The sequence below is a fragment of the Neopsephotus bourkii genome, unplaced genomic scaffold, assembly GCF_033783945.1.
Source record: "Neopsephotus bourkii isolate Nb327-2 ecotype Australia unplaced genomic scaffold, CSIRO-AGI_Nbou_v1 NB_284, whole genome shotgun sequence".
Classification (NCBI taxonomy): domain Eukaryota; kingdom Metazoa; phylum Chordata; class Aves; order Psittaciformes; family Psittacidae; genus Neopsephotus; species Neopsephotus bourkii.
In genome coordinates, this window is record NW_026900793.1 from 428,161 (window position 1) to 443,563 (window position 15,403).

General features: G+C 44.2%; 1 protein-coding gene across 4 annotated transcripts in view; it reads right to left on the reverse strand.

Moving 5' to 3' along the window:
• The window catches only part of RBM6 (RNA binding motif protein 6), a 57,976-nt gene that overhangs the window by 21,570 nt on the left and 21,003 nt on the right, over positions 1–15,403 (reverse strand). For all 4 annotated transcript variants that reach the window (XM_061346923.1, XM_061346925.1, XM_061346924.1 and 1 more), the window contains one exon: positions 13,800–13,873. In XM_061346923.1, coding sequence (XP_061202907.1) covers positions 13,800–13,873 — 74 coding nt within the window. The remainder of the gene's footprint in view (positions 1–13,799; positions 13,874–15,403) is intronic.

Below are 15,403 nucleotides of genomic sequence, written 5' to 3' on the forward strand. Positions count from 1 at the left end.
ACATCTGCTTACCTTTGACAAAAAGCAGATGAGAAAAGCTGTGAACCCACAAACCACAATCCATCTGTAATTAAACATTTAGAAAACAGAGCATGACGTGGAGAGGTGAAGAAGCAGTGATCCAGCCTGCTGCAGAGTACCGCAGCAGTCTGGCGTTTCCTACAGGAACAGTAACTACAAGCACATGCCTAGTGTAGAGGGAATTTTTCCAAGGCTTTCAGCCCCCTTCTCCAGCTCCCTAACCATTTGCAGCTCAAGGGCTTCTTTTTATTGGCCTGATCTATCAGGGTCCAGTACTCTCCTGCTGAGTAGTTGACAGTCATGATAGAAGATTCAATATATACAAGGGAAAAGGATGGTCTGACAATTAGTGGATCCCTGACGAATGGTTACATCACCATGTGGATCCAAATGACTATGCTATTATTATTACAGGTCTCTATCAAGACTAAAACTGACATGAATCATTTGTAAGTGTTGTGTTCGTGGTCACTTACAAAGGAGGATGTTTGGCTCCTGGGCGTCAGCGATGTCATGGAGGTGAAGAGCATGTGGCATCATCTCAAAGCATTTAGCAGCAAGGCATGCATTTCAACAATGATCTGATGCTAACCAGCACAGCATGCTCAGGGCTCACGGTCTTCAAGGTCAAAGGAGGCCTGAGACAGAGAGCTCAAAGATGTCACATCAATCCTGAGCTAGCAGAACATGATTTCAGGCACACCACTGACGGGCATGTTAAAATTGGCACTAACACAGAACTGAGGCATTAGCAGGATAACTTAAGAGAGCCCTAAAGATGTAGTAGCTAAATATAACAGATTAAGATGCTATATAAGGATTATTTTATCTCAGATAGCACCCAGTGCCTTTTTTTCAAACTCCTTTCATCCCCTTTCACTGGGACCATCCACTGTGACACTCAAGTTTCCCCTTCTGCTTGCTCCTAAACAGCCCTCCTCAGGCCTCGCTTTCTGCCTGTTTATCTAGGACATTTGTCCTTTAGCAGAAGGTGCCAGTCTACATCCTTTAAGTACCTTCTTTCCAGACACCTCATTTAGCCTGCTGAGACACCTCCAGTTTTCTTCCTACGATTTCTGAATTCCCTGGATACCAGCCATACTCTTTTGAAGCAAGTCCCAGTATCTTTCTGTAACTCATCTCCCTCCACTGACATCCTTCTCGCAAACAGACACAGAAACTGCCTTTCAGGCTATGCCAGCTCTCTACATTTTATTTCCTGAAGTTTGAACTCCAGTTCACTTCCAAGTGAGGTCTCTCAAAGTGCTTATCTTTTAAACACAGCATTCGCTCCACTTGTCAGCACACTCAGTCCCACTCTGAGAACTCTACCACCAAAACAGTTGGTACAGGCAAGCTCCCAGTTACGGCTCCAGGAAGGATAACAGTGATGTGTTGCAGCTTGAGAAAACACACAATGTGCTTCATGCTTCTAAGGCCAGCTTTGGGTGGTAGGTGGTATGAATGGCTTCTGTGTTTCATCCTGTAAGGAGGTTTCAACACATCTGAAAGTTTTATTTCATCCAGTGAAGCAAAGCCACCAAAAGTTCTAACATCTCCCAACCCAGCTAATACTAACCTCCAGCTTCCCCACCCTCCAAAGAGGACCCTTTGCAGATCAGCTTTACAGCATCACTGACAAAACGTGGAAATTTTAAAATGAAATCCTTTCTTATACAGTACAAAGGGGTCAGAAGAGACTTTGTAGAGTTCAGACAGTGAGGGCCTGGGGACATCAGGAGATAACAGCTCAAAGGGAAACAAGTTCTGCACTCTGGTGTTACTGTCTGTGCTCCCAACCCACAGCTGAAGAGAAACATGGATGGTTAAGGGCTTATTAGGGGGTAAGCAAAGAAGGTCATGCATATGATCTTCTTTAATGGCTGGACTCAATGACCTTTAAAGGTCTTTTCCAACCTAAATGATTCTATATCAAGCACTTGTTCCCATGAAAGCATGAATCAGGTTAATCCTCTATTTGAAAAGTATGCTTAAACTATCAAAACTTAAAGAGTATTTAAATATTTAGCATATTGAGTATCATTATCCACAGAAGGCTCTAGGGAAGGGTCCACATAGCCCTGCCTCATTTATATTCCTTTTCTGACTCACTATGGTCTACTGCCTGGACACTGTGTTTGAACAACAGCTGCTTCAAAGACTCCCTTTGCTCCCAACACAGGGATTTCCCTTCTCTCTCCAAAAGGCTGCTCTACTGCCTGGACATAATCCTCAATACTTTGTTATATGGCCACCTTCTTCCTCAAAGGTCATCTCATCTCATAATGTTTTTAAATGATATAAAGATAAGGAAGGTTAGCACAATGCACTAATGCACCCCAGGACCTTCCTGTGCATTTCCCCCAGGGGTACTTTACAATTAGGAATGGCCATTAGGAAGCTGAGAAACAATGAGAAAAGGTCCAGCTCTTTTTTCACAGTTTTGAAGCACAGTATCAAAACACTAAAGAGCTATTCCAATGCAAAATCAAGCTGGAAAGCTCTGCCTTAAATAAGCAAACTTATTCCTACACAATTCAGCCTGTTTGAAGCCTTTAAAGACCCAACACCCAAACAAAAGCAGGTCCTTTTGCTGGAGCATGTAACCATGGAATAACACACCGATTCCAAGGTGGCTTGACCTGCATGGTGAACAGAGTGCAGGATGTTCTGTGCAGCAGCAAATGTTCACTAATGTTCAACTAAGAACACACCAACTGAGGAGAGAGCAGTGCAGAAGCTCCTCCAGACATGCACCCACTGAATTAAGCTCTTAGAACCTTCACTGGCAATGCTCTCTCTGCTGCCAGTGCTCACGTAAAGCTTCCTGTGGGGCAGCCTCTCTGCTGAAAGGAGAAGACCCCAAAAATCCTAGGAAGAGGGCGCAGCTTTGGATAAAAAGAGGATTTTGTCCTTGGAGAATTCATTTCTCAACACCTGTAATGTCCCAGTTAATGGCAAAACTGGGTGCCTGATACTGACTCCCAAAGGGTAAGAGAAAAACCCCTGGCCAGTTGTCAGGACAAATTTACCAGCAGCACAACACTTATCTGTGCCTTCCCAATGATATTCCCAACACATCATCACATCCTTGAGGTGGCCTGACCAAAAACTGTATCCAGCTCCTTAACAGTCACATTTGGACAGAACAAGAGTGCAGCTGGCACATCTTCAGGCTGGCACCTGTACTGATTTCTACATCTGAGCAAATGCTGCCTCTTAAGAGAATTCTTCTTAGGAGCTGCTTTAACCTCTTTGGTCAGTTTTTGCCCAAGAAACCTGTCACAGCGTGAGAACAGAGCTACCTGAGCCCTTTGGAAGGAAATGGGTTGCTACTGCCTACCTGGCTTGGGTGCAATGTCCCACTAGTGGGTGTCACAGCTCCTCACAGGATGCAGCAGCTCCTCTTTTAGAGGGGCTTGGAGGTTTAAGAAGTACATCCTGACAACTGCACTACACAACATCCAGAGGGACATCCAGATCCCTCCTTACTGTCTGGGGACTTCAGCAGTCCCCAGAACTGTTGAAGAACGGAGCTTAGTGGCTTGTCAGGGGGCAAGAGGCAGAAGAAGCAACTCTCCTGCGTGAATATCCAGGCTCTGAGCTATGGTAGCTGACCTCAGCTCTTCAGGAGAGTCTAGCCAGAGAGTGAGTGTGCAGGACATCAGTTTCTACAATAACCCTGACAAGGAGGAAGAAAATGATCATGATTCCCTGTTGTGTCAGAAGTGCCCCAGCCTGGCTCAATCCCTAAGGGATTAGAAAGTGAAACAGCACACACAGACATCGTCTTAAACTGACAGATAAGCAGCACAGTAGCGGGTGGCTCAGCTATTGCCACCTGAACCTCTTTTGGGACTCTTAATACCCAGGGATGTATCAAGCCAGAGAGCGACACGTGGCTCAGTACAGACACAGAGGTGCTGCCTGCAGCTCCTGGTGTGCAGCTGCTCATCTCAAGCACTAGAGCACCAGACATGTTGTTTTCAGCTGCTCCTCTTGGAACTGGGTGGATTACCTGTCACTAAGAGGTGTTTATTATGCATTTTGGAATTCGCTTCTTACATTTAGTGATGGGTCCAGCCTACACCCAAAAGAGGAAAAACAGGCAAGCTAAGTTAGTGCAATGGGCAGAGAAGTGGTAGAAGACAAACACTGATCTCACATGGACGAGGCACAGAAGAACATCTTGCCGTGGATATAAAACCAAACCACCTCAGCTCTCTTCTCCAGTGATATCACAAGTTCAGAAGAATCAATCAGGCTTTCAAAACCTAGGACTATAAACAGTAAAATACTTTAGTCATTATATCATTAATGCACAGCTTTGCATCGTGAGACACCTTCTTAGCAAGACTTCTCAACCTGGTTTTACAGATATGAAAATGCATCTTGGGATTCTGAGGACTTAAAATGACTGTCTCTGTTAAGTCTGCTCTTGAGATCCTGACGGCAAAGTACATCACATGTTTGCTTGGGCTTTTACTGCCATCCTGGCTCAAATCTGGAACAAGGAGCCCATCTGAATATTGCTAATTTCCTGCTAAGATGTGGACTGCACATCACAAGAGCTAAGATATCTCCCCTGCCGTCTATGAAAACAGGAGAGAATTACTTTCATCCTCTTGCTCTAAAGAAGACAGTTTCAGAAATTTCAATACTTAAATCTCCTGTTTACAGCTTCATAGCTTTGACCCTCATAAAAAATGTAATTCATTTCACGACACACTTTATATAGACCCCTGTCCTTTGGGGAGCCTACTTCTGGAAGCTTTTGTTCACCCTGTGGAAGACATCTCTAGCCAAACTTGTAAGTAACCTGAAGTGAGGGAGATGCAAGAGGACACTTGGAAGCAACATCTGGTAGCTGTCAACGCATCCACACGGTGCAATAGGACAGCAAACCAAACCTTAAGGCAGAATGCTACTTTACATCAGACACTTCACTGCAACAAGTCAACCACGCATTATACAGCTGCTGTCACTGCAGAAGCCAAGAAGAACTTTCCATCTCCCTCCTGCATCTCCTTGCACAAAATGGCTTCAGGATTTTCCCCCATTGCCCTCTTCTGGGAGGAATCACAGCCAAAGATTCAGCAAGCTGGTCACACTGTGGTACTGAGGACCTCTCAGTTGCTGCCCCATTCACACAGGTTGCCAGGTATGATGGAAGAAGAAATTTCCTCCAGCTGAAATGAGAGAGGATCAAGGGCAGTTTGTGCCCTTCTCAAAAGTACAGGGGGCTGTTGTCTGCTAGCACCCTTGGTGCCCTTCCACCTAATGTGTTTTCTTGTCCCACACAGATGCAGAATGACAGCAACATTCCTGATCTCTGATCCTGCAGCATACAGTGCTTCTTGTGATCTCTGTAGGTATTAAAGCTTTAATAAGAGTCTTGGAAATGCTCTGTGGCTGCAGGTGAATAGGGCAGATAGTCACTGTGTGTCCTTCTGTGTTAAATACCTGTTTGCTTGTTGACTGTGACTTATGGCTAATGATGCAATAGTCCACTCAGGCATGCCAGCCCCCATTTTCCACTGTAATCATGTTCCATTTCTAGTCACAAACATCAACAGCCATGTTACAGTCAAATGGAAACAGAAATTCACTGACTGCCATAGCTTTGCTCTTGCACTTTCAAACTCAAAACATCTGAATTTCATCTTTTGCCTGAGCAGAAAATGGCAAAATTCAAGGTCCTCTTTTTGAAAGCATCTCAACTTAAGGTAGACAGACTTCCATGATTTACCTTGAAAAGGCCCAACACAAACCCCAGTGGGAAGAAAACAGACTAACATCCACATCTCTGAGGGAATTACAGCTCTCTTTCACTATCATAAGCATAGTTATGCAAAAAAAACAACTACACAGTATCTACAGAAAAGCAGGCAGAGAATGGGTGTTCTAAGAGGAGAAACAGGGCTTCTGCCTTCCTTAACCCCAGGGAGAGTGCAGTTCGACTCTTTTGCAACCTCTACACTCAACTTTTTACCTTCCTGTTCCAGCAATCCAACATCAACAGTGCACCAAGGAACGGAAGAGCAACCGCCGCTAAGATAGCATAAAAGCATGAACAAACATCTGAAGCTAACAAGGACAACTCATCAAGTGAAAATTGCAACACCACTTTGGTGTGCTCCCACTTATCAAAACAGCCCAGATGGAGTCTTAGTACTGTAATCTGGATCATAGGCTTGTAAAACGTATCTGGTGTTCCCTTCAGTGTTGCTGGGATTGGGCTGAGAAAGACTGCTGCCTTGTTCACAACACCTCCTGTGCAACCCACTGTGGCAAAAATGACGATGGAAAGCGGTCTTGTTCTGGAAAGAAAAGTTAAGGTGTGCTCACCAACATGCCTCTAGTCATGTACACTGAGCCCATAACAAACATTTCCCTCTCACTGCCTCTTTGTCTCCTTTCAGTAAGCTCAGTCATATCAGCATCATCCACTTCTTAAGAGTACAGAGGGAATTTCTGAGAGCGCATCTGAAGTTCTGGTAGTCACCAGCTTAGAGGATGACTTCAAAAGCATTAAAGCAAATTAGTGCCATGAGTCCTACTAACTTTCATATAGGAGCCTGATCAAGGGATTTTATAGCTTAATCCAAAATCACCATCTGACCACGTACATAATCTATCAATTGTGGTAACACTATTTGTCCTACAGCTGATTTACCATACTCCTTTGAAGCACTTTGACACTACAATGAGAAACATCTTCCAAATGGTTAGACAGGAATATATTTAATAGTTTCTACAGATCTTCACAGAGAATCAACTCAATTAGAAACATACAATCTGAAAGAGCAGCCAGCAGTAAAACACTGCTCTTCATTTTAAGCTGAAACTGAACCTATTCATAGCATCTGTGACTAAGATTTCCTCCACTGTCACACAACTTCCATTATCACCTTAGGAGGAGAGGACCTGACAGCTACACAGACAAGGTAGCATCTGTATTCTGCATATGCACCCAAGGACTACTTCAAATTCCTTCTGGCTCAAGGCAAAATCTCACCTACAAACAAATTCAAAGGATGAGTGTGCCAGATGCCATGACACTGAGGATAAAGCTTTGCATATTGACAAAGACTGAAACAAAGCTATTTCTTAGGTGTTGCTCTGAAAACAACTGCTCTACATTACGAGTTTAGCTCTATGGAAGAGGCAGAGAGCACACTTATCTGTGGTACAAGTTGCACTTCATGTTCACAAGCAAAAGCTTTCAAGTACCCCATTTTCACAACAGCCATGCTGGGCATGACCAAAGGTCCAGCTCCTCACTTTGAGGAACCACTGTACATGTACATGAACCCCCATGCACCTTTGGATGATGCACAGCAGCATGTGGTACCCAACAGGAGTAAGTGATGCACTGAATGATCATACAATTAGTCAGCCAGAGGAATGGACGCTTATCTTAGCAATCACTCATGGATCAAGTTATTTAAATGAATTTCAGGAAATCACAACTATTCCTTAATGTTTGCCAGCTCAAGCTTCTGCATTGTAAATAGAACATCTATCCCAACAGAGTAAAACTTGATTGACAAAGCATTTGATATCTACAGAGAAAGAACAGGTATTTCAGAGATACATCATCACACATCTGTTAACGTCCATGGGCAAAAAAGCCCAACAAACCCATAGCCACAACATAAATGCCCAGGGGCCAGAGGGAGGGCAGTTTCATCTTAAAGCATCCCTCCCCGCCCTTCTCTATGTGGAACAACCTATTTATATAGCAGCCAAAGTGAACTTGAGCACACAGAAGAGATGATTCTGCAACATACATCACTATTTGATTCTTGAGATAACCCTGCTGGGCCATACCTATGTCTCCAGCAGCAACCAGAGATTCTAAGGAATTCTTAAGCATCTGCTGCATGCTCTGAGCAGCTCACCCAGAAGCTGTCCTCTGGGACAACTCCATTACACAGCAGCAGTTTAGCAGCAGCAAATGCATACAATCCTCATCACATGGGTAAGGCTGAAGGGAAAAAAACAGGAAGGAAAAGAGGAGGCCAGGATTTTGGAATAAAAGCAGGGAGGTAGAGGGACATGACAAGCTGGGATCACACAAGTAGAGCAAGAAGATGCAGCTTCACAAATCGTCCACTTCAAAGTGCACTTCTTTTAAAACACACAGGTTAGCATGGTTTGCTTCCTGAGGCAAGGCAGGACACAGCTGCCAAGAAGGCAGTTGTAGGGTTGAAGGAGGAGTGTGGGAAGCCTTTGGCAGAAGATGTCTTATGACCTCCTGTGCCAATGGAAGAGAGACTAAGAGGATTCACACAGCTTGAACAGTTGAGATGCCAGATGTTGAGATGCCAGAAAAGAAGGTGGTCCAGGGAAGTATTTTTAGTACCAGAATTTTTTGGCAGTTACATTTACAACAAAATCCATCCTTCTCTGCACAGGGAAGGTCTCTGTAGAATGCAGAGATTAAGTCAGTCCTTCCAAACAGCAAAGCAGACAGTGTATTTATCACAACATCCCTGCAGGATACATATGTCCACCCACGCTCCCAGCCCTGTCACAGGTCAGATCCAGCTGCTTATTCACAGGCCCAGCACGAGGAGCCTCTCCCTGCAGACTTCTGTACTGATCTCAGAGGCTCACAGCTCCAGTTAACGACGGTACGAGGCAGTTATCAGTGAGACACGAGCAGGATTGACTCAACATGTTGAGCCTCAGTGATGTGAGACCAGGGTGAGCTCGTGACAAGGTCACACGCTGACTCAGACACAGTAAGAAAACACAGATCAGCTCTGCTGTCTGGAAATCCACTCATCTGATTACAAGGTAGACTATGAAGGGAACTTTCTATAGGTCACTGGGATCATAAAAATTACTCCATAATGTGCATGTTTCCCAAAGCATTAGGATGTTTATAGAAGAAACTGCCTAGGTATACAAGCCTTTTCCCCTCTCTAAACACATGCTTGAAGTGGAAAACCCTGAAAGGCAGCTCTAGAAAGCCACAGTTCCAAAAAGCACAAGAGGTTTAATAGGGGAAAAGATGTGTTCTAATGATATAACCTGAGCAGAATCCACACACCTAATACATAAGAAAAGCAGATGACAGTGTAGTGATAATCGAAGGAAGATGTATCAGAAGCAAGGCCATCTCCAGCACTCTTAGCCTAACATGCAAATGGATTTCAATGTATTTGTGGACACACTCAGTTGTCACCATCACCTTCAACTGCAGGTTAAAGCTGAAGAGATGGAATGACATTGTCAAGCAAGTAAATAATAGATACCAGACAGGCCATAAAATACACTTAAAGCGGGTGTCATCTTTCATTGCAGAGGGCATTTTGCAGATTGTAGGAAAAAATGCCAAATTCCACAACTCTGCACATCCTACCAACAGGAAAACGAGGATTTTGATGTTTGGACACACATTTTCTTTTACAAATTGCAACACCCTCCTTGCACCACAGGCTTCAAGAAAGACACCGAGGCTGCAGGTCACCGGAGCAGATACATTCACGGGATAACCACAAACTCCTTCAGTATTTAACTCAGAAGCTACAGAGTTGTGACTGGTTACTCAAAATATTTTCAGGACAGAAAGTCCTAAGCTTTGCCTGCTTGTCACAGCATCTTGTGGATTTTAACACCAACAGCTACAGTGAAAAGCCTGTGAAGTCTAATCTGTACCAGAAGCTATCTATGTTCACACTAAATGCAGAAAAGCACTGCAGTGAATGGAGAAAATGGGATTGGCTCAGAGCAGGAGCAACACACAGCTGATGCTTCCAGTTGCATGGTGGTGGGATGTGCTCAAGAAAAGTGAGCTCCCACACAATCCAGTAAGAATCCCTCTTAGCCTCCCCAGTAAGAAAGAGGCAGGGAATGGAGGTGTCGCTGCACTCAGCAAGCTGAACCAGGGAAGATGCTCTGACACGTGCCAGCTTCAGTGCAGGAAGGCACAAGAGCAAGTCCTGGAATAACCGCTCCAGCACACGCCTGGAAACCTCCACAGTGATTTACAAAGCATGTATTTTTAAAAGTTCATGCTATAGCTCTCTCATTTTTTGCCCTCTTACTTAAGAAACAGGAGGAAAGGATTACAAAGATGTTAGTTACTAGCAACAAAAGCCAGGAAATACTCACACTGCCAGTGCTGCTAAGTTTGAGGCCTGAGAGGATTTGGAGACAATACCATAGAGTCAGTCAAGACTAATTATTTGCTCCTCATCTTAAATCCTTCTGCTCCATATGAATAACAACCAGCTCCACCTCAGTGAAAACAGTAAACCATCCAGGCAGCAGAGACAGGCCCTCTCCATTTCTCCTCCTTCACCTGCCTTAATGACATGTGACAGTGACAGTACATGAAGGGTACTTCATTTCCCACACGATTTTCTCGCACCCAGCAACAATCTGAATACGTGTGTTTCTCTTACAGCTCAAGGAGGAGCGCAGAGAGATCCCAGTGCCTATGGAGAACAAGAGCCATGGGATGTATTCCCCAAGTTGCTTCCAAGAAGCCATCTGGGGGCTACACCAAGCCTGAATAAAAAGAAAACGCAGTAAGACAAATGCCACACCACACTGCAACCTTCCAAAAATGAGAATAAAGGGGGAAAGATTATATAGGGGAAACCATGTGACTTAGCAACAGAAATCCCATTTTCCATTCAAAATACCTGTCTTTCCCCCCATGGAAAACCAGCTCATCACAGACAGTAAAAAGGTCTCCTCATCAAACAACAGCCAACTTGTAACAAAGGACCAACAAGAGCATCACCAGCCGTCGATTCCAACCAGGGCTGCACTCAGGCTCTGCAAAGCATCTCAAGAGCCCACTTCCCCTACCAGGGCAAATAGCTCCCCGCAGCCAGCAGGAGAGTGGGCAGCCAGCACCCACCTCAGCCAAACCTGGTGCCCAGCACCTCTGCACGAGCACTAACAGCAATCCATCAGTTCCACACACATCACACGGAGCCCTTGAGCTGTAATAAATTGCCAACGCAACAGTCAACAAGGCAAAGCAATTAATAAGGGCAGCATTTTCATTACTTTAGCTGCAGCAGTCAATACGAGTGGAATAAAACTCTCCTACAAGATTAGGGCAACACAGAGGATGGATGTTTCCTTATCACGATGTACTTAACAGGAAGCCCCCTCAAATCACAGTGGTCACATACATGTGTGAGCCTTTCTGAATACAAGGAGTTGGACCTGGTAAATCTGTACCTGGTGAATTTGGAAATGATTTTAAAGTGGGTGCTGGTCTGTGTTGTGTAAAACAAAATGATTTCACAAAGCAGGAATTATAAAATATAAGGATGTAGCAAATTGTTCTTCAGGCAGGGGCAGTTGAAGAGGCATTAAATGGCAACAAAACCCACCATCTCTGCAAAAGCTATTTATTCCCAGCCAACAGATGACTGAGAAAGAAGCAGGTTGACTATTGAGGGACTAGGATGTCACTGTGAGCTGACACTGGTTTGCTATTTATGCTCTCACAAGCGACTGAATTTGACAGGGATAGCTGATAACCTTCTGAAAATAACTGAACTATCAAAGAATTTACATCTTAGCTCACACAGGTTTTGGTTTCTGCAGCCTGTAAAAATGCAGATTAGTTCTCTATCTACAGAGACAATCTTACAACTCTACACTGGAAGATATTAAAATTGGGTATCTACTGCCTGAGGACAACTGAACCGCACAAATCCCTTTCTGAGTATCTCTATTTGGCTTTCACTGAGAACTTAAAAGTCGGCTCCCTCCCTTGCAGCAGGTCACATACAAGTCTTACTACTTTAATTTAAATAATTAGAAGGCCTGTTTTCTTTCAAGTTCAATCAAGAGCAAATTAGAGAAGTTAACCCATGTGCGGTAATCCAGAGGTTACAATTCTCCTGACCAAATTCATTCATCCCAAAAAGCGTATTTCTTGCTTCACTAAGTATAAACTACAGTAGCTCTACTAAAACATAGTGAAATTGGCACATGCAGGCTTTGGAGATGATCCCATCCAACCACTCTATCTTCCAGGTTTCCTCTGCACACACACACATGTACAGCAGTAAGGAAAACTGGAAGACTTCCTATCCTATCAGTTTTTAACATGTCCCAGCTAGAGCACATGGCTGGGACCACTGCCCCCACCTCTGGCAGGATTCTGGCAGCACCATGCCTGAATGTTGGAAGGGAAACACAGTAAAAAACTACTCATTCTGAAGGCCTGCTGTAACTGTTGCTGGGGAGAGTCAACGTAAGCAGCACTTGAAGGCCAGCCAGAACTTCTTCATGTGCATACAGTGATTTACTGAGCATCTCTTAGCACTTAGTTCAAGGACTGGTGCTTACTGCTCTTTGCTGCAGCAATAAAGCAAATCTGATCAAGTCAAACACCTCTCCAAATACACAGGGATGCTCCAAATGGGAGAACGGGAAGAGCAGCCACCAACAACAAAGAGGAATTCCCAAATTCCCATGAATTCGGGAATTGCTCAAGCACAGGGAGACATTTTTTCCTGTGAGCAGAACTGTGGAGAGAATATGGAGAGGCATTTGGTTTAAAGAAATGTCATACAGAATTAGGTTCCTCAGTGACAACAAATGAACTGGGAATTGTAACAACACTGAAGAGGAAATAGAAGTTGTCACTGTGGTAAAAGTAGTAAGTGATTCCCAGTGGGAATGCACCAGGCTCTTTCCCAGCAACAGAATTATTTCTGTAAAATATTTTTTAAGTTGTTATACGTCTGTAACTGAAAATAAAGGCAAATGCAAGCACACAGTGGGACCTTTGGAACCCCAGCTGTGAAGACTCATTAACTGTAAGTACATTTTTGCAGATGCACAGCTCTGAATCTGACTCATGACTCTCTTCCCCTGACAGCGAGACTTGGGATTCAGGTAAAAAGGCTTTAGATAATTGACGTGGATTCTTACTCAGGCAAATTAAGAGGAAAACAGAAGCAGAGAAGAGGCTTAAGCGATGTAGTGAGGAAGGGGGATCAACTGTTTAGTGTTTTTATCTCGAGTGATCCATCACCTGCAGTTCCAACTCACAGGGAGGATGGCGTGAGATGGGAATCTGTTTTATCTAACAGACTTTATGCATTTTGAATAGTAGACAACTAGCCTCAAACACCAGCTCAGAGTAAAAGCTCCCCTTGGGTATTTACTCACTGGGGATTTAAGTCATTTTGCACTTTTAAGGGCTGGATAAGTTCAGATTTACCAGGTACAACTGCACGTAGGGTAGTCTTCGTGTTTGCAGCTCTTGCTTGCAAAGGACAGGATACATGTGGGGGAGACACAATTACAAATCTCTCCCACACACGAGGCATACGGAGAAGCAGAGCGTGCAAGGCACAGCTGACTCAGAGCTGCACACCCGAGGCCTCACCTCCAGTCACATGTGGATGTGCATGTGCACGCACAGACGGGGGAAGCATTTGATGCTCACAGAGCTCTTTCCAACTGGATTTCAGTGTGAGTGCAAAAGCATCAGGCCAAAACCTGGGTTAGGAGTCTGTCAGCTCCCAGCCTCTGACTTTACCCACTGTGCCAACACACATCAGGGAGGAGGGCAAACCATTTGGTGTCCAGCAGCTCTTTCACACTGGCATTTCTAAGCCTTTTACAAGTTTCTGGAAACAACATTTAAACCGCAGTGTTGTGTATTATACAAGAACAGATCTTCCTTTGAATGGTTCAAAAATAAACCTCATTGCCTTTCCACCACCCCACCAAAAAATAAAATTTAAAATCTTCCAGCAGCATTGACCGAAGTGTAAAGCAACCTGGTTGGCTTCCATGCATCCGATGGCCTCTTCCAAGAGTGAAAACTCCACGCAGACATAGCCATAGTCGTAACCTGGGGACAGCATTTAAATACAGACGGGAGTCATGTTAGTGCCTTGTCATAAAGAAAGCCACATCAAATATTCACTTTCCCTCCAATGACAAACCCTTTAACCACCACCCCTCTACTCCAGAACGAAAAGGAGAGAAATCAGGGACTAGCTGGATGATGATTAACTGGGCAGTTTATCATGAATGTTAATAGTACAGCGTTCCCACTTCCCCTTACACAACCCAGTGACAGGCACACCCTTCCTCAGGGCAAGAAAGAATTGCTTTGTTGGTTTTTTTTAAAGGCATAGTGATTTTCCACTGCTAGTTTCACATTTTGTGCTACCTTGGAGGCAGTGCTCCCCAAAGCAAGCGTCAATAAGTCATTCTGAAGTACCTTGCTGCAAATGTATTTTACATGAATAGCCAGCATTTTAATTGGGCAATATTTCAGACAGAACTAACACGATCCCTTTGCCTGTGCTATTTTTCCTTCAACACCTGCTTACTTTTGAAGTCCAATCCTTTGTATTATGAAAAAGTACAGCAGAGCAGGAATGAGAACTCCAACTTTCTCATTTTGGTATAGATGGGATTGCACATATAACAAGAGGGTGTGGGAGCTTAAGTTTAGATGCAAGAAACTAGAGAGCCTTTAATCTTCTCACTCCTTGGAAAGCTGTCATCTCAGTCAGTGGCAGAAGGGGCTCACTGATGCAACTGTGTACTCCAGTCACCTGCCCTGAAATGTTATGTCCCACAGAAAAGTGCAGGGTGAACACCACGGAAGCTAAGACCATCCTAAGAACCATCCCTAATGTTTAAACTATCTCCAAGAACTGAAGTGCTAAGGAACAACCTCAAGTCACAACCTCACCCTCCACATGCCAAGGCCACCTCCAAAACAGTGCTTTCCAGATGATCGTGGGCTGAGATGCTCCTACATGAACAAACAGTGAGAGGAAAGGCTTGGTTCCCTCCTGCTGCTCTTTTGGCTGGTTAGGACTGAGAAGAAAGGCAGTCTGCGTGTGGCTTGTACCATTTTAGGCACCTAGCTGTCCTGGTGAAGAGCTCATCTCCTCTCCTGAAGATGCATATCTTAATACTAGTATCTTCAAACCAGGTACATATCTGGTTCCTACTGCTTCAGCCCCTCACCTTCCACAGGAACACACTTCTTTCAAGCAAGGCATTCCAGTCTCCTGGAAAACAGCCCACATCTCCTCCAAGCCTACGCCAAAGAATATTTGCTGCACTCCTCAACTTTTCCCTCTCTGTTTCTTTACCACCTTCGTACTTAACCACATCAGAGACAAGGCCACAAAAAACTGTTTCATCATCAAACCCTACTGACACTTTTTTACTATTATTATTATTATTCTGAGAGCTCTCTGCTCAAGCGTGTAACAACCCAATCCTGACTGCACATTAGCCTTCAATAACAAGACTCCAATTTGAACCTAGCTCCTCCTCTACCCCACAGAGGAATTTATTCCCCTTCTCCATTTTATTTTATTCAATATAATTATACTAAAAGGAAATTTATCATCTG